The following is a 26,012-nucleotide window of genomic DNA, read 5'->3' on the forward strand; positions in this document are numbered from 1 at the left end:
CTGAGCTCCAGGATTCATGTCTCTCTGTTTCCTGCCCAGATGAAGTGTGACCAGATGCCTCCTGCCCCTGCCCCTGTCCCCATCTGTCCCCCACCACAAAAGACTGCATCCTCAAACTGGGAGCACCACAAGGGACTGTACCCTCATACTGTGAGCCAAAGAAAAACTCTCCTTCCCTTAAGTTACTTTATCGAGTATTTTGTCATAGCAGTGAGGAAAATAACTAATGCTATTATGTAAAGTATAATCTCTGACTTTGAAAAACAATGACAGCCATTATCCACAATAATAGGAGTCAGGGCATTGACACCACATTCTGCAGAGAAAATGGACCAAGGACTACTCAAATGGGTTTGCTGCAGGTCCAGAGCCAGGTTTCAAAGCTGTAAATTGGTGTCACCATGTTTTTTTTTTCCCTGTTCCTCCAGCCCCCTCTCTGGGAACCAATCATGAATCTCAGTAGGGAACCCAGAAGGTTCTGAGATTTCCTTATTATGTAGCACACTTGGTGTTGCCAGGACTCGGGAAATTATCACAAAACCTCCCAAGCCTCCCACTCACGATCTACTAGGAACCAAGGTTAGGATTTATTGTAAAAAAGCCATTCTGAATGAGAGCTGAATCAGAGACCCTGCCAGGAATCATTAGAGGCTAGGAATTATGAACAAAGGTTTTTCTGTTATTGGTTTGGTTTGAGGGGGATGGTTATTGTTGTTTGGTTTTATTCTGTTTTGAAGACAGGTTCTCGTATAACCAAGGCTAATCTCAACCTCCTCAATGTGATGGCCCTAAACTTCTAATCCTCCTGCCTCCAGCACTATTCCCCATTGAAGGCAGTGCTAAGGATGGAACTCAGAGGGTTCTATGCATGGTAGATAAGCACTCTGCCAAAAGAACTATTCTAGTCCACCAAGAACCATTCTTTGTCTTTCTTCCTAGGCAGTGGAGTAAGCTAACAAAAGGGAGAAAACTATGGTCTGGAAGCAGGGAGCGAAGAGCAGTTCATTTGGTAAAATAAATGTCTGCCATGCAAACATGAAGGCCTGAGGTCAACCACCAGGCTCATGAGAGACAGCCAGGAGCAGTGGTGAATGCTTGTAATCGCTGCACTGGGAAGGCAGAGACAAGAGGATCTCTAGGGCTTGCTGGCTGTTGGGTCAGCTTGAACTGGTGAACTCCAGGTCCAGGGAGAGACTCTGCCTCAATAAATAAAGTGACAAGTAACTATGGAAGACATTTAATATCAACTTTGGGTTTCCACGTGCATGTGTACCTATGCATGCAGACATGTAAACATGTATACACACATAACACACACACACACACACACACACACACACACACACACACACAGAATGTCATCCCCCATCCCTAGCAACCAGTCTCTCCTCCTGTATAAGAGACATCTGATATCAACTTTGAGCTTCTGCATGCATGTGTACCTGTGCATGCAGACATGCAAACATGAATACACACATTCAAGACACACAGAAACACATACCTACGTGCACATAGAATGTCGTCCCCACCCCTAGCAACTAGCTCCTCCTCCTGTATAAAAGACATCTGGTATCAACTTTGGGCTTCCACATACATGTGTGCCTGTGCATACAGATATGTAAATGCACACACACACACACACAGGATGTCGTTCCCACCACACTCCTACCAACCAGCTCCTCCTCCTGTATGGATGAGAGGAAGCCCCCGACAGTAAGCAGACACTCTTGAGCTGCATGCTTGCTCAGAGCCCAGAACTCCCTGGCAGCGTATCCAGGCTGCCCTTCTGCTTTGCCTCTGGGTAAACCCCCTTGCTACTACCCTTCCTCATGCATGCTTCCTCTACTCCTTGAACAGATACCAAGAACCTGCAAACACTTGGTCCAGACAAACACCTCTGAGAACAGTGGAAGCCTGGAGCTGGTGAGAGAACTGACAGAGGATGTGTTTTGAGTGAGAAATGCCCGCGGAGGCTCATGCACTTGAAGACTCTGTCCCCAACTGACGGTGCTGTTTGAGGACGTGATGGAACCTTTAGGAGGCAGAGCCTTGCTGGAAAAAATGTCACGGGGGATGGGGGGTAGGCCCTGAGGATTTATAGCCTTGTCCCATTTCCTGCATGAGTTCTCTCTCTCTCTCTCTCTCTCTCTCTCTCTCTCTCTCTCTCTCTCTCTCTCTCTCTCTCTCCCCTGATAGCTGATAAAATGTATTTGGCCAGCTTCCTGCTTCTGCCACCATCACCATGCCATACCTCCCCCATGCCATGGCTCCCCCACCATTAATGGACTATCACACTGGAACCATAGACTAAAATAAATCCTTTCTTCCTCAAGTTGCTTTTAGTCATGGTGTCTTATCACAGTGACAGAGAGGGTGTAGGGGTAGGGAGGTGACTCCTAGCTCCTCCACAGCAGCATCTAAGGTTTAAGCACAGAAACCAACCAGGAGCTATTATGCTCATGAGCAATGTTACTCAGGGCTCATACAGAAATAATCATCCAACTTGAAATTTCACATCATTTGCAACTTGTTCCTTCAGTTTGAAGGTGAAATGTCTCCCTCAGGCTCATGAGTTTGACACTTGGTTCCCAGCACTAGTTTTCATGGCTTTATTTTTAAAATATTTTTAGATTGTGTGTGTATGTGTGTGTGTGTATGTTTGTGTGAGAGAGAGACAGAGAGTTAGAAACAAATACAGAGACAGAGAGGTGTGCCATGCCCAAGGAGGCTAGAAGAGGGCATTGTATGCCCTGGAACTCAGGCAACTGTGAGCTTCCCAACATAGATGCTAAGAACCAACCCCGGGTCCTCTGGAAGAACAACGTGTGTCTTAACCACCAAGCTGTCTGTCTCTCCGGCCTCTCATAGTGCTTTTCTGAAAGGCTGAAGAGCCTTTGTGACTTAGACCTAGCAGATGGAATGAGGTTGCCAGGAGCAGGTTGTGAAGGCTCTACCCTCCGGCTTGCTCTCTCTGCTTCCTGCCTGATGCTGTGAAGAGCTGCTACAAGCTCCCCCACCACTTGTTCCCTCCATGGAACCAGCCACTCCCGCCCCATTTCTCCACCACCATGGAGTGAAACCCTACCTCAAAATTAACCTTTTTTTCCCTTAAGTTGTTTCCTCCAGGTATTTTTGTCTCCTTGACAAGAAAGGAATACAATCACCATCTGGAATCGAGATAGTTAGAACCTTACAAAAACATGCATATAACACAGATGTATGCTAGACATACAATTAGAGGGACAGTTGTTCCGGGTGAATCTAACCTTTTTTTTTTTTTTAATTTTTACTTAATGTATGAGTACGCCATCACTATCCTCAGACATGCCAGATGAGGGAATCAGATCCCATTACAGATGTTTGTAAGCCACCATGTGGTTGCTGAGAACTGAAACTCAAAAAGAGCAGTCAGTGCTCTTAACCACTTAGCCATCTCTCCAGCCCTGAGTCCAACCTTATTTTTTTTTTTAAAAAAAATTAATTCTTATTTTATTTACATAAGCGTTTGTCTGCACAGGTTATACCACATGGCATGCAGTGCCAGCAGAAACCAGAAGGGGGCACACAATCCCCGGAGCCAGGCTTACAGGCACTAGGCAGCCACCAGTGTGGTTTCTAGAATCTGAACCTCTGCCATTCCTTAAGAGGAGCAAGCACTCTTAACCACTGAGACACCTCTCCAGCCCCTAATCTAAAAGCACTCTTAACCACTGAGACACCTCTCCAGCCCCTAATCTGAAAGCATTCTTAACCACTGAGACACCTCTCCAGCCCCTAATCTGAAAACATTCCTAACCACTGAGACACCTCTCCAGCCCCTAATCTGAAAGCATTCCTAACCACTGAGACACCTCTCCAGCCCCTAATCTGAAAACATTCTCAATAAAAGGTGGCAAGCTGAGCATAGTGACACTTATTTAGAATCCCAGCACTATGGGGGGACAGGGCAAAAGGAGAACCAGAGTTCTAAAGTCATTATCAGCTATACAGCAAACAAGGCAAATCTGAGCTACTTAAGATCCTGGCTTGACTGTCCCCTCAATGAACAAACAAGAACAGTACAATAGCCTATATTACATTATTGTATTTGAGAAGTAAAGACTATATCCCCACCCTTCCCGCAAAGCCAATCACTCTAAACATTACTAGAACCCTTCATTACCCAGAAAACAATCTCCTAAACTAGTCTATATAATATAAACATTTGAACAGTAATTAAGCAATTAGGACCTAATGAACCCCATAGTGATTATGTGTGTGAGCAGCCTGTGGTGATACACATTCTACTGAGTGACAGACACATATGTCCGCAGGGTATTTTGGCTCATGCCTAGAATCTCAGCATGGGGGGGAGGCCAAAGTGGCAGGATCAGGAGTTCAAGGTTAGTCTGGAAACCAAGTGTGGTGGTGGTACATGCCTTTAATCCCAGCACTTGGGAGACAGAGACAGTGAGATCTTTGTGAGTTCAAGACCAGCTTGGTCTATGTAGGGAGCTCTAGGACAGCCAGAGCTACATAGTGAGAAACAAAAAGGCTACCTTGGGCCACATAGTGAAACCCTCTAAAAAAAAAAAAAAAAAAAAAAAAAAAACATAAATAAATAAATAAATAAATAAATAAACAAATAAATATTCTCACTACCCTGTAAACCACATGTATAATAAAATAAACATGCTGGACAGTGGTGGCACATGCCAGCACTCAGGAGACAGAGGCAGGGAGATCTCTGTGAGTTCAAAGCCAGCCTAGTCTACAGAACAAGTTCCAGGACAGCACAAATTTTAGGACAGCCAGAGCTGTTATACAGAGAAACCTCTGTATAAGTCTAAGCTCTAAAACAACAACAAGAAAAAATAAGACAAAGTAAACAATATAATATATACCAAAGATAAAACTGCATATACATGATGAAACACTTATAGTCTAGTCATCAAGAAGGCAACAGACAATTCTCCCATTCATGATTATTAGAAAAGTAGACAAAGGATGCACAATAGCTGCTTAAAGATGAGATAGACTTACTTAGGTAGTAAAACCTACCAGGTCAAGTCCCAAGAACAAAGAGTACTTAAGAGAACCAACTCCTAGCTGGGCAGTGATGGTGCACGCCTTTAATCCCAGCACTCTGGAGGCAGAGGCAGGCAGATCTCTAAGTTCAAGATGAGCCTGGTCTACAGACTAAGTTCCTAGACAGCCAGGTCTACACAAAGAGACCCTGTCTTGAAAAACCACAAAACAAAAGAGAGTGTACACCAGCCCCATATGTGAAACTTCTTTACCTCACTGGAGATAGACCTTGATATTTAGCCCAGGCTAGTCCCAAATTTCAGGATTCTGAGTAGCTGTGGCCACACAGAAGCAGAATACCAAACCTGGTTTTCTGGTTCTGGGAAGGTAAGAGCCAAAGCAGAGCTTTTAACAGCATCTCAGGAACACAAAGACAAGAGCTGGAGTCCAAGAGCCACCAAGAATCTTTTAATTCCTAATTGATTTTTTTTAGATTTCTCTTTGTTGGTGCTAGGAATGGAATCCTGAACATTATACTTACCAGGAGAGTGCTATACTTGTGAGCCATGCCTCCATCCATCACTGGAGGATTCCAGGCAGGTCCTCTACCACTGAGCTACACCTTGAACACCTCTGAACAACCCTCTTGCCTCAGGATTACAGGCATGAGCCATTGGGTCCAGTCAACCTTCAACTGTTTGGATATGGGGCCTATACAATCCGAGTAGGCAATCTGTTTACTTTAGCATATCACTTTAAATATCAATCTAATTTGAGTCATGCTCACAGAACCAGAATGATGTTTGACCAAATATCTAGGCACCCTGTAACCTAGTCAAGCTGACATATAAACCATCTATCTGTGGCAAAATAAGAAGTACCACCTGGCCCAGAGTCTGGAAGTCAAAGCCAGTTGTCAACCCAGTCCTGTCCGCACACGCCTGCCTCTTCTTTTTTGCTTTCAACATGACAGATGCTGCGTCCTTTGCCAAGGACTTCTTGGCCGCTGGAGTGGCCGAGGTCATCTACAAGACGGCAGTAGCATCCATCAAGCAGGTCAAGCTGCTGCTGCAGGTGCAGCATGCCAGCAAGCTAATCACAGCAGATAAGCAACACAATGGCATTATAGACTGCCTGGTTTGTATCCCCAAGGAACAGGGAGACCTGTCCTTCTGGAGTGGTAACCTGGCCACTGTCATCAGATACTTCCCCACCCATGCTCTCAACTTTGCCTTCAAAGATAAATACAAGCAGATCTTTCTGGATGGTGTGGACAAGAGGACCCAGTTTTGGGGCTACTTGGCAGGGAACCTGGCATCAGGTGGTGCCACTGGGGCCACATCCTTGTGCTTTATGTACCCTCTTGATTTTGCCCGTACCCATCTAGTGGCTGATGTGGGCAAAGCTGGAGCTGAAAGCGAATTCAAAGGCCTTGGTGCCTGCCTGGTTAAGATCTACAAATCTGGGGCTGGAGAGATGGCTTAGCAGTTAAGAGCACTGACTGCTCTTCCGAAGGTCATGAGTTCAAATCCCAGCAACTACATGGTGGCTCACAACCATCTGTAATGAGATCTGGTGCCCTCTTCTGGGGTATCTGAAGACAGCTACAGTGTCCTTATATATAATAAATAAATTAATTTAAAAAAAAAAAGAGATCTACAAATCTGATGGGATTAAGGGCCTGTACCAAGGCTTTAATGTGTTAGTACAGGGCATTATCATCTACCGAGCTTCCTCCTCTGGTATCTATGACACTGCAAAGGGAATGCTCCCAGATCCCAAGAATACTCACATCTTCATCAGCTGGATGATTGCACAGTCTGTCACTGCTGTCGCTGGCCTGACTTCCTATCCTTTTGACACGGTTCTCCGTCGTATGATGATGCAGTCAGGACAAAAAGGAGCTGATATCACATATACAGACACGCTTGACTGCTGGTGGAAGATCACTCAAGATGAAGGAAGCAAGGCTTTTTTTCAAGGGTGTGTGGTCCAGTGTTCTCAGAGGCATGGGTGGTGCCTTTGTGCTTGTCTTGTATGATGAGATCAAGGTATACACGTAATTATGTCCTAGGTGTTCTCCCCAAGAACAGGCATATCTTGAACAGACATTCTGGACAGATTCTCTGGGCTTGTCTGTTTTATCAATAGCAGTTATTTGCCAGTTGAAAAGTAGGAAGCAATAATATTCATCTGACCAGTTTTCTCTTAAAGCTATTTTCATAATGACAATAATGATAGGACTCAATTACATTTTTTATTTCAGTCACTCCTGATAATAAAAAATTGAAGAAATAAAAATATCCAAAACCAAAGAATAAGAAGGAGGAGGAGGAGGAGGAGAAGGAGAGGAAGAAGGAGAAGAAGAAGAAGGAGGAGGAGGAGGAGAAGGAGAGGAAGAAGGAGAAGAAGAAGAAGGAGGAGGAGGAGGAGGAGAGGAAGAAGGAGAAGAAGAAGAAGAAGAAGAAGAAGAAGGAGAAGGAGAAGGAGAAGGAGAAGGAGAAGGAGAAGGAGAAGGAGAAGGAGAAGGAGAAGAAGAAGAAGAAGAAGAAGAAGAAGAAGAAGAAGAAGAAGAAGAAGAAGAAGAAGAAGAAGAAGGAAGAAGAAAGAAGAAGAAAGAGGAGGAGGAGGAGAAGGAGGAGAAAGAGGAGGAGAAGGAGAAGAAGAAGGAGAAGAAGGAGAAGGAGAAGAAGACAAAGAAGAAGAAGAAGACAAAGAAGAAGAAGAAGAAGAAGAAGAAGAAGAAGAAGAAGAAGAAGAAGAAGAAGAAGAAGAAGAAGAAGAACCTTAACATGCCCAGTTTGACCTTAGAAGCTAAGCTGGTTAGGCTTGGCTGACACTTGAATGGGAGAAATGCAGATAGAACCCATCTCACAACAGTTCAACTTGTGATTTCTCAATTTTACGATGGCGTGGAAATGATACAAATTTAGTAGGAACAACTCATCAGTTCCTGAATTTTACATAGTCCCAAGGTTAGTAATATGAATGTGGGCCTCTTCTTGTGACACTAGCCAGGGTAGTGAGCTACAGCTTATAGACAGCCACGGAATCACAAAGAAAAGCCAACATTATTACACAGTATTACTATAGTGCCCTGCTACGCTATCAAAGTTGGTATGTTAGGTCTTATGGTGGCTAGTTATTAATGTCAGTTTACTAAAATTCAAGAATCACTTGAGAAGAGAGCCTTAGTGGAAGAATTTTCTAGATCATGGTTGTAAGGGACTGTCTTGATTGTTAATTGATACAGGAAGACCTGGACCCTTGAGGGTCCACTGTCTCCTAGGCAGGGGATTCTGAACAGTATAAGAGAGAAGCAAGCAAAGGATTCATACATTATCCTCTCTACTCTCGACAGTGGCTATGATGCTTTGAATTGTTACTTGACTCTCCCAGGGTAAGGAGCTGTAAGTGTAAACTAAATAGCCCCCTTCCCCGCTAAGTTGCTTTTCATCAGTGTTTTATCACAGCCATAGATATAAAAGTAACATTCTATATTTTCTTTTTCTGTTGAAAGACTTATTTATTTTTTATTTATGTGTGTATGGCAGGAGGAGAGATGGTGCCCACAGAGACCAAAAGAGAGTGACAGGTCTCCTAGAGCTGAAATTACATGTTGGGGGATATTTGATCATACCGTGAACCCTGAGATTGTGTTGCTTACTGGAAAAAAAAAAACCTGTTTCTTGTGTGGTGTGGCTCAGCTCTTAATACACACATTTAATCCCAAACAATGAAGTTAAAGTTAGTTTGTAGAAGGAAGCACCCATGTTTGAAAGTTATATTTAATTGAGTAGCAGACAAAGGGATGAATGGGAGAAAGATTTAACAGAATAGGATACACTCAACTCTCATGAGAAGAGAGAGGAAAGAAGAGGTAACAAGAGACAGCAGTGTCCTCTTATGAGAGGGGCAGTTTTTACTGGGACAGTCATAGAGAGACAGGTTGCAGAGAGAGAACAAGCTAGACACCGATGAAGACAGAATGAGCCAGAGAATGAGGATCCAGAAGACCAAACCATATTGCCAAAGCAGACCAATTCAGTCAGAGGCCAAGAGAAGAGCCGGACAGAGTCAGTCATCCTGGAGAGGAGGAGTTTGAGCCAGAACAACTGAGTTGAACTAGCCAGCTAGAGCTCAGAAAGAACAAGAGAGGGTGAACTTATTCAGCAGCAAGTCTCAGAAACTGAAAACATTCTAGGCCTAGATAAAATTGTACAGAGGCTAGAAGCTTCCAGGACTAGGCCTAGGTTACCAGATGGAGGCAGTAAGCTGTTGAGATGACAATTACCTCAGGCAAATAAAAGTCACTTTTACAATTACAGGTTTGTAAGCTGTCTGACACGGGTCTTGGGAACTAACTCAGGTACTCTAGTAGAGCAGTACGTCTCCAACGACTAGGTCATCTATCTGGCCCCAGCACTCTGCATTTCTAGGCATCAATGCTATAAGTAGGATGCTGAGTGTCCCCCAAAAGTCCATGCATTGAAGGTTTGGTCCCCAAGGTAGCACAGCTGCAAGGTTGTGGGGCCCTTGGGAGTCAGAACCTCGTGAGAGCTCACCCCATAGGGTCGCAACTCTGAAGAGTATCATGCTGACCTGATCTCTTCTACCTTTTTGTTATTTTCACTTCCTAGCCTTGAGGCAAGCACTTTGCTATGCCACATGCTTGCTGTGGATCCAGCACAACCACCATAGACCCAAATCAATGGGTCTGCCCAATCTCATACGTTGTGCATGCATATGATGTATGTGTATACACATTCGTGTGTGGGGGTGTGGTACATAGGTACTGTGGTAAACTTTTGGAGGTCAGAGGTCAACTTCGGATGTCGGTCCTTGTCTTATAGCTTGTAGGAGGCATGGTCTCCTGTTCATACCTGTACACACCAGGCTAGCTGGCCTGTGAGCTTCCTAGGATTTAACTGTGTCCCTCTCCCATCCATCCACAGACACAGTAAGATTATAGATGTGGCTACTGCATCAGCTTTGTGTGGGGTTCCGAAGATCTGAACTCCAGTCCTCAGAGTTGGATGGCAAGTGCTTTATATAGTGAGCCATCTCTCCAGACCAAACTTTTCCCTTTCTAAGTTGATGATCTCAAGTATTTTATAAAAGTGATGAGAAGCCAGTGCACCATCTACCCTGATGAATACCTTTTTACAGACCTCTCAGTTTGGATACTAGATCAACATCATTGCAGAAATCTATAGAGCAAGCACTGACTACTCAATGCTCATGCTCAGGTCGATTACACCAGGTCGGTGGTTGTTTGGGAGAGGCCAGAGCAGGAGGCCACTCTTGTCTCAAGAGTTTCAAGTCCCAAAACACTTTTATAGTTTCCTCTGTTGTAGAGTAAGGCAGCTTGAGTTGAAGAGGCTTGTGTGAGACTAAGAACTCAACTGCTTCAATTGCCCCCATAAAGATGAAAGTTGTAGGCTTTATGTAGGCTAACATGCTAAATAGTGACTCAAAAGATGGAACAGAAGCCTGCTGTGGTGGCGCATGCCTTTATTCTCGGCACTTGGAAGTCAGAATCAGGTGGATCTCTGTGAAGTCTGTGCCAGCCTGGGCTACGCTGCAAGTTCCAGACCAGCCAGGTAGACACAATGAGATTCTGTCTCAAAAGAAAAACAAATCAGATTACCTACTAAATGGCTTTTATTTTATAGGTGCTGTTGTGTAGTACCAACTTGGCTGGATTTAGAATCACCCAGCAGACATATCTGGGCACATTTGCTTGTGGCGGCACCATCCTATAGCTGGGGCTCTGAACATTATTTTGTTGCTTCCTTCCCAACAGTGGGCTGGATGCAGGGGCACATGCCTGTAACCAGCAGCCTCCAGCTCCCTCTGCCTTGTCTTCCCTGCAATGAGGGACTGCATCTTCAGACCATGAGCCGAGACAATGCCTTCCTTCCTTAAGTGGTTTCTGCGTGGATTTTCTCACAACCACGATGAAGCAACAAACCAACATGGCTCCACACTTCTCGTCATTTACTATAGACACTATATTTTCATCTATCCAGACTAAACTTCTTCAGAGAAGAAACTGTCTTTTGCAAAGAGTTGTAAAGAGTCTAAGTAAAACATAGCTGAGTTTTTCCTTGTTTGCTCTGGGTACCAACTGTATACACTCAGGAAACAGCTCACTTACCCTACAACGCATAAGGAATCCTTGCTTTCCATGAATGCTAATTTTCCTCTGTCCAGTTGTCTCTTAGGAAGGATATTTAATTTACAGTTATCTTCCCACTCCATTCCCTTGCTCCCCCATGACAGAATCTGTAGCTGTGGAACAAATTTAAAACACAAAAGCTCTTAGTCAGGAGGACTCTGTGAACAACTGAACTATTTAACTATAAATAATACCACATGGGTGCGAAATTGGGAGTTTTACAGATTTGCCTCTGTAGAAGTGCCTTACAATCAACAGCTTCTGAACTGAAATTCCTTGAAGTCCCTTCTCTCTTTAAGGTCCTGTAGACTGCTTGACCTTGCTCAACTAGGATGCATCATGAAGAGATCAAATGTTACAGACTCCAAAAGTATCTCAGGACATCTTGACCTGTTTAGTAGCTATCTCCTAGTCTTCACTTCCCTTTTTGAATCTTCATTTTTATAGAATATAAATACATACATACATACATACATACATACATACATACCATCGCTGTCTTTAGACACATCAGAAGAGGGCATCAGATCCCATCACAACCATTACAGATGGTTGTGAGCCACCATGTATTGGCTGGGAATTGAACTCAGGACCTCTGGAATAGCAGTCTGCTGAGCCATCTCTCCAGCCTATTGGATCTTCACTTTTGAGACGCGATCTCACGTAGCCAATGCTGGCTCTGATCTTCCTCCCCTCTACCTCTGAAGCACTTGTGATTATAGGCAGGTGGCACAATCTCAGGTTTATACAGGGCTGAATGTTAGGTAACCCAAAGTTTTGTGAATGTTAGGTAAGCACTCTGTCAACTAAGCTACATCCCCAGCCACTATCTTTATTTTTATACTTAGCTTAACATCCTCAGGCTTGTTCTTGTTCTGTAAAGCCCTTGCCGTGTACCAGCAGACCTCTAGCTGCCACTAACCCTAAAGCTAAGAGTACTCTAACCGAAGTTGAAACCTAAGCAAGACTGACTCTTCTTGCTAGAGTCCCCCCACCCAGTGTTCCCACCAACGTAACTCTGCTAAGTACACTGATTTATGGCTTTTCTTGTTCACCAAAGGCCAGCGAGATGGCTTAGTGGGAAAAACACTTGTTGAACAAGCCCTACCACATGAGTTTGATCTCTGGAATCCATGTAAAGGTGAAAGCAGAGGACTGAGTCCACAAATTTGTCCTCCGACCACCATACAAGTGCCACCCACACACGCGTCAGACGGACACACTGATAATTCTAAAGACCATAGTGCTACTGGTTTCAAGGTAGAACAAGTACTTAGGGTAACGCATCTCAGCATTGCTGAGCAATGCTCACATATATTTGGCTCAATATAAAGTGCTTCCTTATCTTCCTTTAAGGCAGTGTTTACTGTCCACTGAGTCAAATATATATACCACCACAAGGCAAGGGCTGGGGCACCTTCTAGTAGTGGAACCTGGGTACTGGTTGTTCGTAATTTCTACCAGGGCAGGGGCAGTTCTTAGAAATTGCGTCTACATAACAAACACTCTTCCCCGTATTTCCATTGCGACTTCTTGTGGTGTCATTGTGGGTGCAGGAACAAGTGATCCTGATCCAGGAACAGTCAAGGGGACTTTTAGGTAGACATGAGACATTCTACTGAGGCATAGTCTACTAGTTCTGACCCACCCTCTATGAAGGAACACAAGCATAGTTGCAAGGGCTGGCTAGATGGCTCAGCTTAAAAGATTGTATTGTTCTTGTTGAAGACCTGAGTTCAGTTCCCAGCACCCACTAGGAGTAGCTTACAATTCCAGCTCCAAGAGAAGCTGTTGCTCTCTTCTGGCCTCCAGGGGAACCTGTACTCACAAGCACATACCAACATAGACATCCACATAAATATTTTTAATTTTTTTTTTAATTGTTCTTCAGAACCACGAAGGCTGAGAGATCCTAATTCTCAGTAATGAAGCTTCCAACACTGTACACTTGGGCCATGGTTCAGAATTATGTATATCTGTATGTGTGTGTGGTGCGTGCGTGTGTATTTTTAAGCCTCCTTAAAGAAAGGAGTAGGACTCCCATCCAGTTCCACAAGCATGCCCTGGCGCTGACAAACTGCTGCCTCACCTGAGCAACTGCAGCTATTCAGACAAGAGCGTCCCAAAGAAGGCTACGTTCTGCGCCTGCGCCCGCCAAGCCGAGAGCGGCCGCTCTGCGCAGGCGCCCCGGTCACTTCCGGGATCTGTCAGCCGCTCCCTCTAGGCCTCCCTCCTCCGTCGGCGCCCGCCGGAGCCTGTTCGCGTCGACTGACCAGAGTCCGCGAATCGTCCGCTCCGGACCTGCAGACCTCACCAACCCCAGGTAAGGGGCCGCAGGGCCGAGAGTCTGGTCCGGGTCGCCTCCATTTTTTGTATGTTCTATGGCACGCGGGGGCGGCGGGCCCAGTGCGGTTAGGCGCGGGGTCTCGAGCTGAGGCGGCCGGGATCTCCGTTCTCCGTGGTTACCCCTGAGTCCCTGGTGTCCCCCTCACACACACAGACCGAGCGTTTCTGAGCACCTTCCAGGTGCCCTCCATCTCGGATGAGAAAAGGAACAGCTTGGCTTCCGACACCCCCACAAGTACCGTTTGCACCCCTACTGTGAGCATTTACCACCATCTGTAAAATTAGTTTAGACGGGCTGATCTCCCCCGATGGCTCGTCACGAGGATCAGTTCATCTCGTCACCGTCTAGGATGTTGCCTAGCGCAGCCTTACTTACTGGGGAACCCTCCCCAGCAAGAGAAAACTCATCTTTCCAGTAACCTTAAGATTCCTTTGCCCTAGCCCCAGCCTCCGCAAGTCAAAAGTTGTACACTCCTCTGCACTCGGACTCATAGGGTCCTTTATGTAGAACCACCAGAGTTCCCGTTTGACTCTGACACTTTGTCAGGTGTCTCTGGGAAGGTGGCTTCTTGGTACCTCAGTTTCCCCAGCTACAGTAAGTCTTCTTGGTTTTATTGGGTTCGCGTGGAGTTCATTTGCGTAAATTGCTTACAGGAATTGCAATTCCTAACCCAGAGTAGCTAATCAAATGATCTGAAAATAAATGGCCGTTACTGGTGCTTCTGAGACATTTGAGGCATATCTACCTTCCTTTCCTTTCTGTTCTTTCCTCCTGAGAAAGACGTGAGGACTAGGATTTATTTATGTTTCTGGCCCCATTCAGATACTTAACACTGTTGGGAACATGGGAGGCACTTAATAATTTGCAGCTTAGAATCTCTGAGTATAAGGCCATCTGTTGTCATGGTTTGTCTCCCTCCTATCTCTCTTTGCCCAGTTTTCTGAAATGATCTAGTTTGGCATCCTATTTTATCAATTTCACTTAATCTTTTAGTTTCCATGGTAGGCCTTAGGATTTCAGGTCTCTAGAAGTTATCAGTCTGGGGTGGTTTGCCCCATTAGAGCAAATCACTGGCTATCCCGGGGGTGGGGGGCTTCTTCAGTTCATCTGCTGTTCACAACTGGGATATTTCTTTTGGAAATGGTAGACTCCTTTGGAGGATGGGTGTTTTGATCTAAATTATCTAGTGTTAGGTCAAAATAAGTTCTCTGCAGGAAGTTGGAGATGGTCTGATGAAGCTGGAATTTCAAATGAAGCCTGTCAGAACATTGTTAGGGTGTGGTGACCTGTTGGAGCACAGGTATTGCTGGGCTGGGTAACGAGCACTAGATGAATCACAGACTTGAAATTGACCCTAACAGGGACTGGAAACTCTTAACTTACATGAATTTGTCAAGTTCCAGTGGAATGGGGCGAGACACCAACATGTGTAGATGTATTTAAGTTCAGAGGATCCTTCTAGGGCTGGTCCAAAGCTTTATGTCAGAGGAAGAAAGAGAACTAATTTACTGGGCTTCCAAGATGACTCCACCACTAAAGGCTAGGCTTACAACCCAGACGACCAGAGAATTAACTTATTGGGATCAGTTTTGGGCTGCTTTTATGTGCTACCTCATTTAATCTTCCTGATGGTTGTCTTGTAATGTCATTTGGAGATGAAATGAAAATTTTACCCAGCATCTCATTATGTATGTGTTAAAATGAAGATTCAAACTCAGGTCCCCTCGTCTCCAGATTCCATGTCTAACTGGACATTAAAATGACTTTACTCAAAGGCTGGAATGTGGTTGAGTAAGTGGAGCCCCTGCCTGGTGTGCACAGTGCATAGGTAGGCTCACCAACCAGCAGGGCAGGAAGAAAAGACTATGTATGCTAAGTAAAAGCTGAAGAGAGTAGGAAGGAGCCCATGGCGCCACCTCTTGCTTCAGTCCTTTTCATCCCTCAGTGCTGGACAGCGGCAACAGAAGCCTGGGTTTTGGTTGGTTAGTTTTGTTTGAGACAGTCTCAACTGTATATAGTCCTGGTTGGCCTGGAACTCACAGAGATCCTTCCGCCTCTGCCTTCTGAGTGCCCAGAAAAACCTATTAAGTTCATGTAATCGGCTATAGTGTTCCCCTTTCTCCTTTTGAGCTTTGTTAAGATTTTCAAACATTGCTTAAATATTACCTGCAGTTTAGTGACTTAAAATTATCGCCATATGAATGAAGGTTTATTTTACTTGGTACAAAATTGTGGCTTAAATAGCCAAATGACTATAAAGAAAGGACATGTCTGAATGTATGTTCAATTATAGAACTTGACTGATATAACAAAATTAGAAGTGCAGTTGTAGAAGTATTTCTGGTGTTGTGTGACTGGTCACTTCTTGTGGAAATTTCTGTATGTCCTTAGAAAAACTGAATGGGAGAATGAGAAAGTCCTTATCTGCACATGTGACTTTCAGTTCTTCATGAAGTAGGCGCCCCTATTACATGTGGATATTCCAAGTTATTAATTTACAAACCAGTTATTTTGAGCTTAATATGTGACAAGATTAGAAATGTGTCAAGTATTAGAAATGAGAGATGTGCGCAGTGTGTATCTGGAAGCTTTTTTGTTTGCTTGAGATACTCACACACTTATTTATTTTGTGTATGAGCACATGTACTGTGGTGCATATGTGAAAGTCAGAAGACAGCTTGGTTCTCTTCTACCACTTAGGCTCTTGGCACCAAACTCAGGTCATTAGACTTGCCACCAAACCCCCCATTGTATTAGCCCTTAGCTGTTTGTTCTGTAACAAGGTTTCACTGTGTAACTCTGACTGGCCTGGAGTGAGCAGTGAGTCTCCTGCCTCTGTCTTCTGAGTGCTGAGATTACAGGCACGTGCCATCTTGAATGTTTGTTTGTTTGTTTGTTTGTTTAGAATGGAAGACTTACTACATAACCTTGGCTAGCTCAGAAATCACTATGCAGATCAGGCAGACCTGGAACTCATAAGCTATATTGCTTACTGTTAATAATATTTGTAACAACCCATTTAAAAAAATTTTGTGTGTGTGTGTGTGTGTGTGTGTTGCCGTGTGTGTGGTTGCCTGTAGAGAGGTGCAACGACATCCATCTCTCCAGTGCCAGGATTAAAGAAAGGCATGTGCCACCACACCAAGATGAGAACTTATATTTTAAAAAACAAATTAAGCAGTCTCACTTAAATTTACTTTTAAAAAAAGTTTTGGTGGGGCAGTGGTGGCGCACGCCTTTAATCCTAGCACTTGGGAGGCGGAGACAGGCGGATTTCTGAGTTCGAGGCCAGCCTGGTCTACAGAGTGAGTTCCAGGACAGCCAGGGCTACACAGAGAAACCCTGTCTTGAAAAACCAAAAAAAAAAGAAAGAAAGAAAAGTTTTGTGATTTCCAAGTAAGGCCTACCTAGCTTGTTTGATGTGCCCAGTTCTTTATTTTGCACTACTTCTCCCCACTTCTCCCCCAAAATGTAAATAAGGAGCTAGAGGCATGGCTCATGCATAATACTGCTCTTGCAGAGGACCCAAATTTGGTTCCTAGCACCATATTAGTCACCTCATAACTGTATGTAACTCCAGCTCTAGAGGATACAACACCCTCTTCTGGCTTCTTCTAGACACTGCACTTGGATATATGAACACACACGCACAATTTTAAATTTTTAAAAATCTTTTTTTAAGTTAATTAAGATAAAAGTCAAAGGTTCTTTATGAGATGCAGCTTGCTTTCTAGAACATATAAAAGGAAAAATGTATTAAAGCATTTCACTGTTTTTGCAGGTAGCTCAGGCTGGCCTTGTATTTACTGAATAGCTTAGGATAACACTGAGTTGCTGATCCTTTTGTCTGCCCCTCCAAAGTGCTGGTTTTACAGATGTGCTCCACCACATCCAGCACATTGGCTTCACTCTTACAGCGAGTCTGTTGGCAGTAGATAGCAGATGTTTCTAGGTAAAAGCGCACTTACTAGCTGGGCAGTGGTGTCGCATGCCTTTAATCACAGCATTTGGGAGGCAGAGGCAGGCGGATTTCTGAGTTCAAAGCCAGCTTGGTCTACAGAGTGAGTTCCAGGCAGCCAAGGCTGTATTGTATAGTGAGAAGAAAAGACACTTCATCCCAAACACATCATCACTTTATCCCCTAACAGCTAAGTCTTGTTTCTACCTAAGGCAATACCATTATCATAGCTAGGATGAAGATAATTCCATGCTGTTATATAATAATTAAGTTCAAATTCAAATTTGTTACACAACACATGTCTTTTATGGTTATTTTTAAACATACCAATTATAATCAACCATCTTTTATGAAATTTGATTTTCATAGCTCTTTTGAAATCTAGTATAGATTCTCCCCTCTACCTCCCAAATAGCTGAGATCTTGGCTATTTGCTACCATACCTGTCCATACTGCCTTTAAATAGTCCAGGCAAGCTGTTTTCTAGAGGGCACCTCTGGGATTTTTAGAGAGACAGAGAGTGAGTGTGTGAGTATGTGTTTATGTGTGTTTGTCCATAGATGGGAACTGTGTGTTTGTGGTGTGCATGCATGAGAATGTGCCACAGCATGCTCAGACCCTAAAGGACAGCCTCTGGTGTCAGTCCTCACCTTCTACCTTGTTTGAGACAGAGACCCTTCTGTTGTATACAACTGTGTGTCCTGCCCTCTCCTGAGAGTCTACTGTCTGCACCTTCTATTTCCCTGTAGGATCACTGAGGGGTTGGGGACCACAGAGGCTCTGGCTTCTGTTTCCAGCTCTCTTCAGGGTCTGGGGAACCAGAGCTCAGGTCATCTGTCTTGTACAGCAAGTGCTTTAACTTTAACACTGAGTATATCTGAAGAGCTTTTGACTTCATTTTTTGGTGCTGCTTAACTGTACCTTTCCACTTTATCTCCTATAAACGGAAAGTGAGATCCAGACCTTGATTGGATGTAGAGGAATATGTTTGGCAGGTGTGCTTCATAACTGGATTGATCATCTTCCAAGGTTTATCTAGAATGGCCTTGTAACTTCCTGTTTGACTGACTGACTTTCTTTTAAGACATAGTCTACTCCATAGCCTAGGATGGCAAGAAACTCTCCCAGAGTTCCTCTCACCTCAGCCTGTTGAGTGCTAAGATGCACTTGGTCAGATTTACTTTTATTCTAAAATTATCTGTATTGTATGTCTGTGGGGGTATGTCCTTGTGAGTGCAGGTGCTGTGGAGCTGGAGTTACCCTGGCTGTGACTCAATCATTGTGGGTGCTGAGACTAACGCAGGTCCTCTGTAGTAGCAGTATGCATTCCTAACTGCAGAGCCATCTCTTCATCATTCTTCTTCCTTCTCTTTTCAGTGGGGATTAAACCAGGGCCTTCCACGTGCTGGGTAGTTTTGTTCTTACAAGTGTCCCGGTTGTGGATGACAAACTAAATCACTGTTTTCAAGTTATGCTGGTCATGTCCCCTCCTCCAGGACTGTTGGTTTACATTGCTCCATTCCCCGTTTGTAGCTACAGGTTTGGATTGCTTTTCTTTTTTCTTTCTTTCTTTCTTTCTTTCTTTCTTTCTTTCTTTCTTTTGTTTGTTTGTTTTGTTTTTTGAGACAGAGTTTCTCTGTGTAGCCCTGGCTGTCCTGGAACTCACTCTGTAGAGTAGGCTGGCCTTGAACTCAGTAATCCGCCTGCCTCTGCCTCCCAAGTGCTGAGATTAAAGGTGTGTGCCACCACTGCTGTCAGGTTTGGATTTCTTTATTGTAAAGGCATGGTTTCCTTCTCATAATTTAGTAAGTCCTGTGTAGAGTAGTCATTTGAGGCAGAATATCCCACTCCATCAATCTTTGGCCTGTGATTTGAGAGTCTGTTGATGACCCTTGAGAGTAGATTCTATACTGGTGATTGCTGTGCTCTAGTCCTTGTTTTTGGTTTTTTGAGACAGGGTTTCTCTGTGTAGCCCTGGCTGTCCTGGAACACACTTTGTAGACCAGGCTGTCCTCAGAAATCCGCCTGCCTCTACCTCCCAAGTGCTGGGATTAAAGGCGTGCGCCACCACTGTCCGGCCAACTTAAACTCTTATTGCATGACATTTTGAGTGTTTTCTTTCATGTTGCTCGTTACAGCTTTCTGACCTGTGAAAACAATTAAGAATCATGTCTCTGCATCAGTTTCTGCTAGAGCCAATCACCTGCCATGCCTGGAACAGGGATCGTACCCGTAAGTATGCTTTGAATTTCCTGATACTTTTGTGTGGGGGAGAGGTGGTGTACAGCCTAGAGATCCGTGCCAAGTGTCTTCCTTAATTGCTCCTTGCCACCCTTTTTTTTTTGAGACCACATCTCTCAGTGAACTTGGAGCACTTCAGTTTGGCTAGACTGGTCTGCCAGTGTCCATTGAGCTGCGGGTATCCTCCATCTTGGCCCCACTCCCCCACCTCAGTGCTGAGCTTATAGACTTGCTGCTACACTAGTTTTTACATGGTTTTGGGGGGATTACACTCAGGTCCTCCTATTTACATGGCAAGCGCATCACCAACTAAGCTATCACCCAGCTTGTGTGTGTGTGTGTGTGTGTGTGTGTGAGAGAGAGAGAGAGAGAGAGAGAGAAAGAGAGAGAGAGAGAGAGAGAGAGAGAGAGAGAGAGAGAGAGAGAGGAAGGGAGGGGGAGAGGGAGCAAGGGAAGGAGAGAGGGAGGGAGGAAGGGAGGGGAGAGAGGGAGAAGAGAAACAGCATTGACCTCAAGGTCTCTCCAATGCTAGACAAGTACTCTATCATGGAGCTACATCTTTGCCCCCCTTTTCTAATACTTTGATACACCTCACATGTAGATATTTTCAGGATTCACATATTTCAGTTTTGTGACAAAATGTAAACATTAGCCTTTTAAGACATATAAATCAGTGGTTTTAATATATCTGCTTTACCAGTCTTTATTTTGTCTAATTTTTTTACGGGGTGGGATGGGGGTCGAGACAGGGTTTCTCTGTGTAGCCCTGGCTGTCCTGGAACTCACTCTGTAGACCAGGCTGGCCTCAAACTCAGAAATCTGCCTGCCTCTGTCTTGCAAGTGCTGGGGTTAAAGGCATGTACCACCATCGCCTGGCTCAGATTGAGTTTTCTTAATATGAAAGTTATCAATTGAAATGCTTAGAGATCCAAAACTTTTTGAGTTACAACATGATGGACAGAAGTTTTGCATTTTGGCTCATTGTGGTTTATGCCTGAAGTTCTAGCACTTGGAAAGCTGATGCAAGGGCTCAGGTCTCACTTGGACTAAGTGCAACATTAAGAACTAAAGGAGAAAGGCTGGGACCTAGCTCAGTGGTAGATCCCTGCAGTCATAATTCTCTGTGCTCAAACTCCAGTGCAGCAGATAATGACAAGGATGGCAGAATGCTAACATTTCTGCTGCCTTCCTTCTCCAGAGATTGCCCTGAGCCCCAATAATCATGAAGTGCACATCTACAAGAAGAATGGGAGTCAGTGGACGAAAGCTCATGAGCTGAAGGAACATAACGGACACATCACAGGTAAGAAGAGAGCTGCAGGCTCAGTATGCTCTTTCCAAACAAAGTGCTTTCCTCAGTAAGTAAAGAGCCACATCAAGCTAAGTGGGCCCTCGCATTTCAAGCATCATAGGACTTACTGAGTCTTCTCTTTCTTTGCTTTCCTTTGTTCTTTTTTCTTTTTTTTTTTCCTTCAGGTTTTTTGAGACAAGGTCTCTCTATGTATCCCTGGCTATCTTGGAACTCCTTATATGTAGACCAGGCTGGCTTTGAACCCACAGAGATCTGCCTGCTACAGCCTCACAAATCCTAAAATTAAAGTCATCTGGCTGAATTTTTCTTTAGAGAAAATTTGAGGGAAAAAATAATAACTTTGTTACGTGCTTCTTGTGGCCCAGCCAGTACACAACACTCCCATTAGTCTATGGAGGGCACTGAGCCTGCTCTACAGGAGGGATGAGCCAGGAAAGCCAGAGCTGGACCCTGTGAACTGGAAGCTGACTGTCTTTGCTGTGGGACACATCCTCCTTTGTGTTGTTTGAGGAGCCAGAGTAGCTCTTGAATGAGGCCAGTGAGGTGCCTCTGTGGTAAAAGCATATCCTGCCACGCTTCATGCCCTAAGTTCAATCCTAGAGACTCGGTGGAAGAAGAGGACTTGCTCCCACCAGCTGTCATCTGTCTTGCGCATGTGCACTTTGTTTGACATGCACAAAGCGCGTGCTCTGAATAGAAGTTGTTAAAACTGAAGCAGGAGAGATACAGCCAGCATCTTGTCAGATTCCCTTTCAGACAGTTAGCAGAGACTCCTGAGTCAGGAAGTCATCTTGGTTTCTATGCCAGAACACTTAGAAGGTATACAGGGGTAAGAGAGGGAATGATGTCCCCCTTGTCTGGGGTCTTTCCTGCTTTCCTAGAAGACCTCATCCAGGCTTGTTCAGTTTGTATCGTATGCTGGTACTCAGACATTCATGACATGTTTTCAGTGCTGGCAAGTATGAAATTGTCCAGAAACCACTGAGCCATCTATTGCTTAAAGATTCCTCATTGTCTCTGAGAGATGTAACACTTGGGAGATAGAGGAATGAGGATCAGGATTTCAGTGTCATCCTCAGCTACATAAGGAAGTTTGAGGCTAGCCTGGGCTACATGAGACTGTCATACACTGATTAGCCTAAAGATATTCTTGTCCAGATCAGAAAAACAGCAAACAAAAAACAGCATGGCATGTTTTTGGCCTTCTGTGCCTTTTGAAGTTGTTCAGCACTGGGGCTGGAGAGATGGCTCAGTAGATAAAGTGACTGCCTCGAAAGCATGAATACATGAGTTTGGAGCCCCAAAAGCCAGGCATGGCTGAATGCACACATACTCCTGGGACTTGGGTAGTGGAGTAGCTAGCCAGCTAGCCAGTCTAGCCAGTCTAGCCAGTCTTGCCAAAATGGTGAGCTTCAAGTGCAGGGATAAGTCATGTTTCAAAAAGACAAGGGAAGAACAGTAGACGAAGATGCTCAAGGTTGATCTCTAACTTCTGTGCACATGTACTTGCACAAACACAGAAATTGTCTAGCATCCAAGAATATCATGGTTCCTAACCATGATTCCTGCTTTTACCAGGTGGTTTGTATGTAACACTTCTGAGCTCTAGAGTTTCATGTGGCATCAAGGCCAGCAGTGTCGCTCTTGCTTTCTGTGATCTTGTTCCTATAGATTTGGCCTCATGCCTATGAATAAGAACACTCATCCTAGTTTGAATTTTGACATTAGGAAATATTTTTAAATGAGAAAAGACCAAAATGGAAGGACCCTTCCCTCCTTCCCCAGAGCCAAAATTGTAAAATACTTAAACTTTTCTTCCTACATCTTGTGGGGTCCTTTGAACTTGGACCCATTTTCTGATGGCATCTGTTAGATCTGAAGAACTTAGAAAAGTCTACATATACTACTAACAGACCTAGATCAACAGTGTTCTCAGACTGTAAATACGAGGGGGCAGGATCTGACAAACTCTACAAGAGACTGTCAGCATTTCATAGAGCAGAGTGTGACATGTAGTGGAGTTCTGGCCACTCGGAGTTGATTTCTTGTGGTTAGCTACTTGATCATCACTACCTTTTTTTTTTTTTTTTGACATGGTCTCATGTCCTGGATGGCCTGGAACTCTCTATGTAGACAAAGTTGGCTTTGAATTCATAGATATCTGCCTGTCTCTGTGTCCTGTGTGTTGGGATTAAAGTCATGTGCCACCACACATCATGGCTACTATTTCTTTTTCTTTTCTTCTCTCTCTCTCTCTCTCTCTCTCTCTTTTTTTTTTTTTTTTTTTTTTGTCTAGGCAGGGTTTCTCTTGCCCTGACTATCGTAGAACGTGTTGGTCTAGATCTCAGAGGTCCACCTGCCTCTGCTTCCAAGTGCTGAGATTAAAGGCGTGAACCACTTGCCTGATGCTCTGCTACTTCTTTTTTTTGTTTGTTTGTTTTTTCAAGACAGCGTTTCTCTGTGTAGCCCTGGCTGTCCTAGAACTCACTCTGTAGACCAGACTGGCCTCGAACTCAGAAATCCCCCTGGGCTAAGAGGACAACTCAGTGGATAAAGTGCTTGTCTGTGTAAGTGTGAGGCTGGAGTTCAGACCCCTGGAGCCCACAGAAATGCTGGGCAAACTGCTGCCCAGAATCCTAGCTCTCCAAAGGAATAGTCAGGGATGCCCAGCACAAGCTAGGTAGCTAGAGTAGCAGGAAATGACAAGCTTTGAGTTCAGTGAGATCTTGACTCAATAAATAAAGGTGGAGAATGATCAAGAAAGACACCTGATGACAATTTCAGGCCTCTAGAGGCACATATGCAAAAACAAAGCAGGAAGAAAACCATTTTATTATAGAAATCCTATATGACTATGTGTATGTGTACATGAGTGTGTGTGCATGTATGCATGTTAGGCATGATGGCATCTGTAATCCCAACACTAGAAGGTAGAAGCAGAAGGATCAGGGGTTTAAGAGTATTCTCAGCCGCATTGTGATTTCAAGGCCAACCTGGGCTTCTTAACACCCTGTCCCAAAAGAAAACACAAATTCCCAGTTCTGTTCTACCTGGCTTTGTAAGGATCCTGTGTTCTCTGGTGTCCTTAGGAAAGAAACAGCCTTGGTTTTATATAAGATGATAACTATAACCATAGATAGGAGAAGTGGGGGAAGAAACCACTAAGCCCACAGTTACCCCATTCCCGGCTGTCACCTGCCAGTAGCCCAGCCCTTGTCACTGGCCAGGTGTAGCAAGTGACCTGTGCTTCACTTGCAGGTATTGACTGGGCTCCTAAGAGTGACCGTATTGTCACTTGTGGGGCAGACCGCAACGCCTATGTCTGGAGTCAGAAAGATGGCATCTGGAAGCCCACCCTGGTGATCCTGAGGATTAACCGTGCAGCCACTTTTGTGAAGTGGTCCCCACTTGAGAACAAGTTTGCTGTGGGGAGCGGAGCCCGGCTCATCTCTGTTTGTTACTTTGAGTCTGAAAATGACTGGTGAGCAAAGTTGCATGTACCCTCTTATTCCGCTTTGTATACTCCATGCTTGGATGCTGTGCTCTTGGGACCTGTGAGGCTCTGTGTTTACTGCAGTGCCCTTGCTGGACTGGAGAGGGCTTCTCCCTCTCCATTCCTCCTCCTATGCACGTGACCCAGCTCCCATATCTTTCCTTTTAATCTTTGCTTCCCTTCCTTATTCCCCTACTTCCTTTTGTCCATTACTTCCGCCCTCCCCCTTCCCTTCTCTCCTTCAGTTCCTTCATTTCCATCCTTCCTTAATTCATATGGGAAACATTTCCTCCTGGCTGAGCTTTTGTTTATTGTTTACTTTTTGTGATAGATCGTCCCCTTTACAGGTAAACTAGACCTGACTGTGGTCTCATGTAGTCTGAAAAAGAAGCTATATATTCAGTGAAGTTTCCCAGCTGTAGGACAGACATCAGGCCAGGTGTGGTGCACACACATGTAATCCTAGTATTCAGGAGTTTGAGACCAGTCTGGGGTATGAGGAGCAAGTTTAAGGCTAGCCTGAACTATGTATAGGAACCTTTTATCTAACCAAGAGCAAGCATATGGGCCACCCTTCAGCAGGAGCAACTGCATTATAGGTGGCCCTTAAAAAAGTACTCAGATATAAGTCAAAGGACATCATCAGAACATTAAAAACAATTGTACTTACAGGACTTAGTTCAGTAATGTAGCTAACATTCTTGTGGATTCCAGTATTTAAATGATAGTTATAAATGTGTAGTTTAGCTGTTGGATTTGAATTAGCTTTATTGGGGTGGCTTGGAAAGTGTTATCATTTTTGTTTATGAAAACAGTGTAAATTGGTTTTTCTCCTTTCTTAGGTGGGTTAGCAAGCACATTAAGAAACCGATTCGCTCCACAGTCCTCAGCTTGGACTGGCATCCCAACAATGTTTTGCTGGCTGCAGGCTCCTGTGACTTCAAATGCAGGTGGGGATAAAAAAAAGTCCTGAGAGACTTGAGCTGTCTGTTGTTCAGCTTTGTCAGACGTCCATAGGGTTCTTTTTTTGCAAAGTCTGTAATAGCACTGTAGGGGACTGCTGAAGGGACTTATGGTCTAGGAAAGGACTGGGGTTGGCTCAGTGGTGGAGTAGTTCTCAGTTAGTACACTACCCTGGTTTCTATCCCCGAGCCCTGCATAAGCCAGGCATGGTGGTGCATGCCCGTAAGCCCAACACTCTGGATGTAGAGGCAGGAAATTCAGAAGTTCATGATCATCCTCAGTTATATACTAAGTTTGAGGCCAGCCTAGTCTATGTGAGACACATACACACACATACAAAGAGAGAGAGGGGGGAGAGGGAGAGGGAGAGAGAGAGGGAGAGGGAGAGAGAGCTGGAGCACAGTGATTAAAAGAACAAGTAGTAAAAGATACAATGGACTAGGTCTTGGGGTAAGTGGGAGCTGCAGCAGGTCAATGGGCACAGCGGGTCAGTGGGCACAGCGGGCCAGT

General features: G+C 44.5%; 2 protein-coding genes and 1 long non-coding RNA gene across 7 annotated transcripts in view; 2 read left to right on the top strand and 1 right to left on the bottom strand.

Annotated features, from left to right (window-relative positions):
- Positions 1–3,108: 3,108 nt before the first annotated feature.
- LOC116068750 lies at positions 3,109–13,599 on the bottom strand. Of its 3 annotated transcripts, XR_004109677.1 has the most exons (4): positions 13,278–13,599; positions 11,168–11,301; positions 6,800–7,221; positions 3,109–3,167 (listed from the first exon to the last, which is right to left on the bottom strand). It is a non-coding gene; the product is annotated as an uncharacterized LOC116068750 (long non-coding RNA). The 3 variants fall into 3 exon arrangements; XR_004109678.1 differs by lacking the exon at positions 3,109–3,167 and having other exon boundaries at positions 6,676–7,143; positions 13,278–13,585; XR_004109676.1 differs by lacking the exon at positions 3,109–3,167 and having other exon boundaries at positions 6,676–7,221; positions 13,278–13,585.
- LOC116068749 (ADP/ATP translocase 2-like) lies at positions 5,974–7,048 on the top strand. Of its 2 annotated transcripts, none has more exons than XM_031338708.1 (2): positions 5,974–6,457; positions 6,660–7,048. In XM_031338708.1, exons 1-2 carry the CDS (start codon positions 5,974–5,976, stop codon positions 7,046–7,048), a joined length of 873 nt encoding a protein of 290 aa, XP_031194568.1. The 2 variants fall into 2 exon arrangements, with proteins under 2 accessions (XP_031194568.1, XP_031194569.1); XM_031338709.1 differs by having other exon boundaries at positions 5,974–6,453; positions 6,662–7,048.
- Positions 13,361–26,012, top strand: part of Arpc1a (actin related protein 2/3 complex subunit 1A) — a 23,117-nt gene continuing 10,465 nt past the window's right edge. The window contains exons 1-5 of one of the 2 annotated variants that reach the window (XM_031338706.1): positions 13,361–13,511; positions 19,632–19,725; positions 20,933–21,037; positions 24,305–24,527; positions 25,382–25,489. In XM_031338706.1, the coding sequence (XP_031194566.1) occupies positions 19,662–19,725; positions 20,933–21,037; positions 24,305–24,527; positions 25,382–25,489 (500 nt within the window). In that variant the 5' untranslated portion in view covers positions 13,361–13,511; positions 19,632–19,661. Of the gene's footprint in view, positions 13,512–13,636; positions 13,790–19,631; positions 19,726–20,932; positions 21,038–24,304; positions 24,528–25,381; positions 25,490–26,012 lie in introns of those variants that run through there. The other variant, XM_031338707.1, reaches the window with a different exon arrangement.

Source organism: Mastomys coucha, unplaced genomic scaffold (assembly GCF_008632895.1).
Source record: "Mastomys coucha isolate ucsf_1 unplaced genomic scaffold, UCSF_Mcou_1 pScaffold22, whole genome shotgun sequence".
In the NCBI taxonomy this organism is placed as follows: Eukaryota; Metazoa; Chordata; class Mammalia; order Rodentia; family Muridae; genus Mastomys; species Mastomys coucha.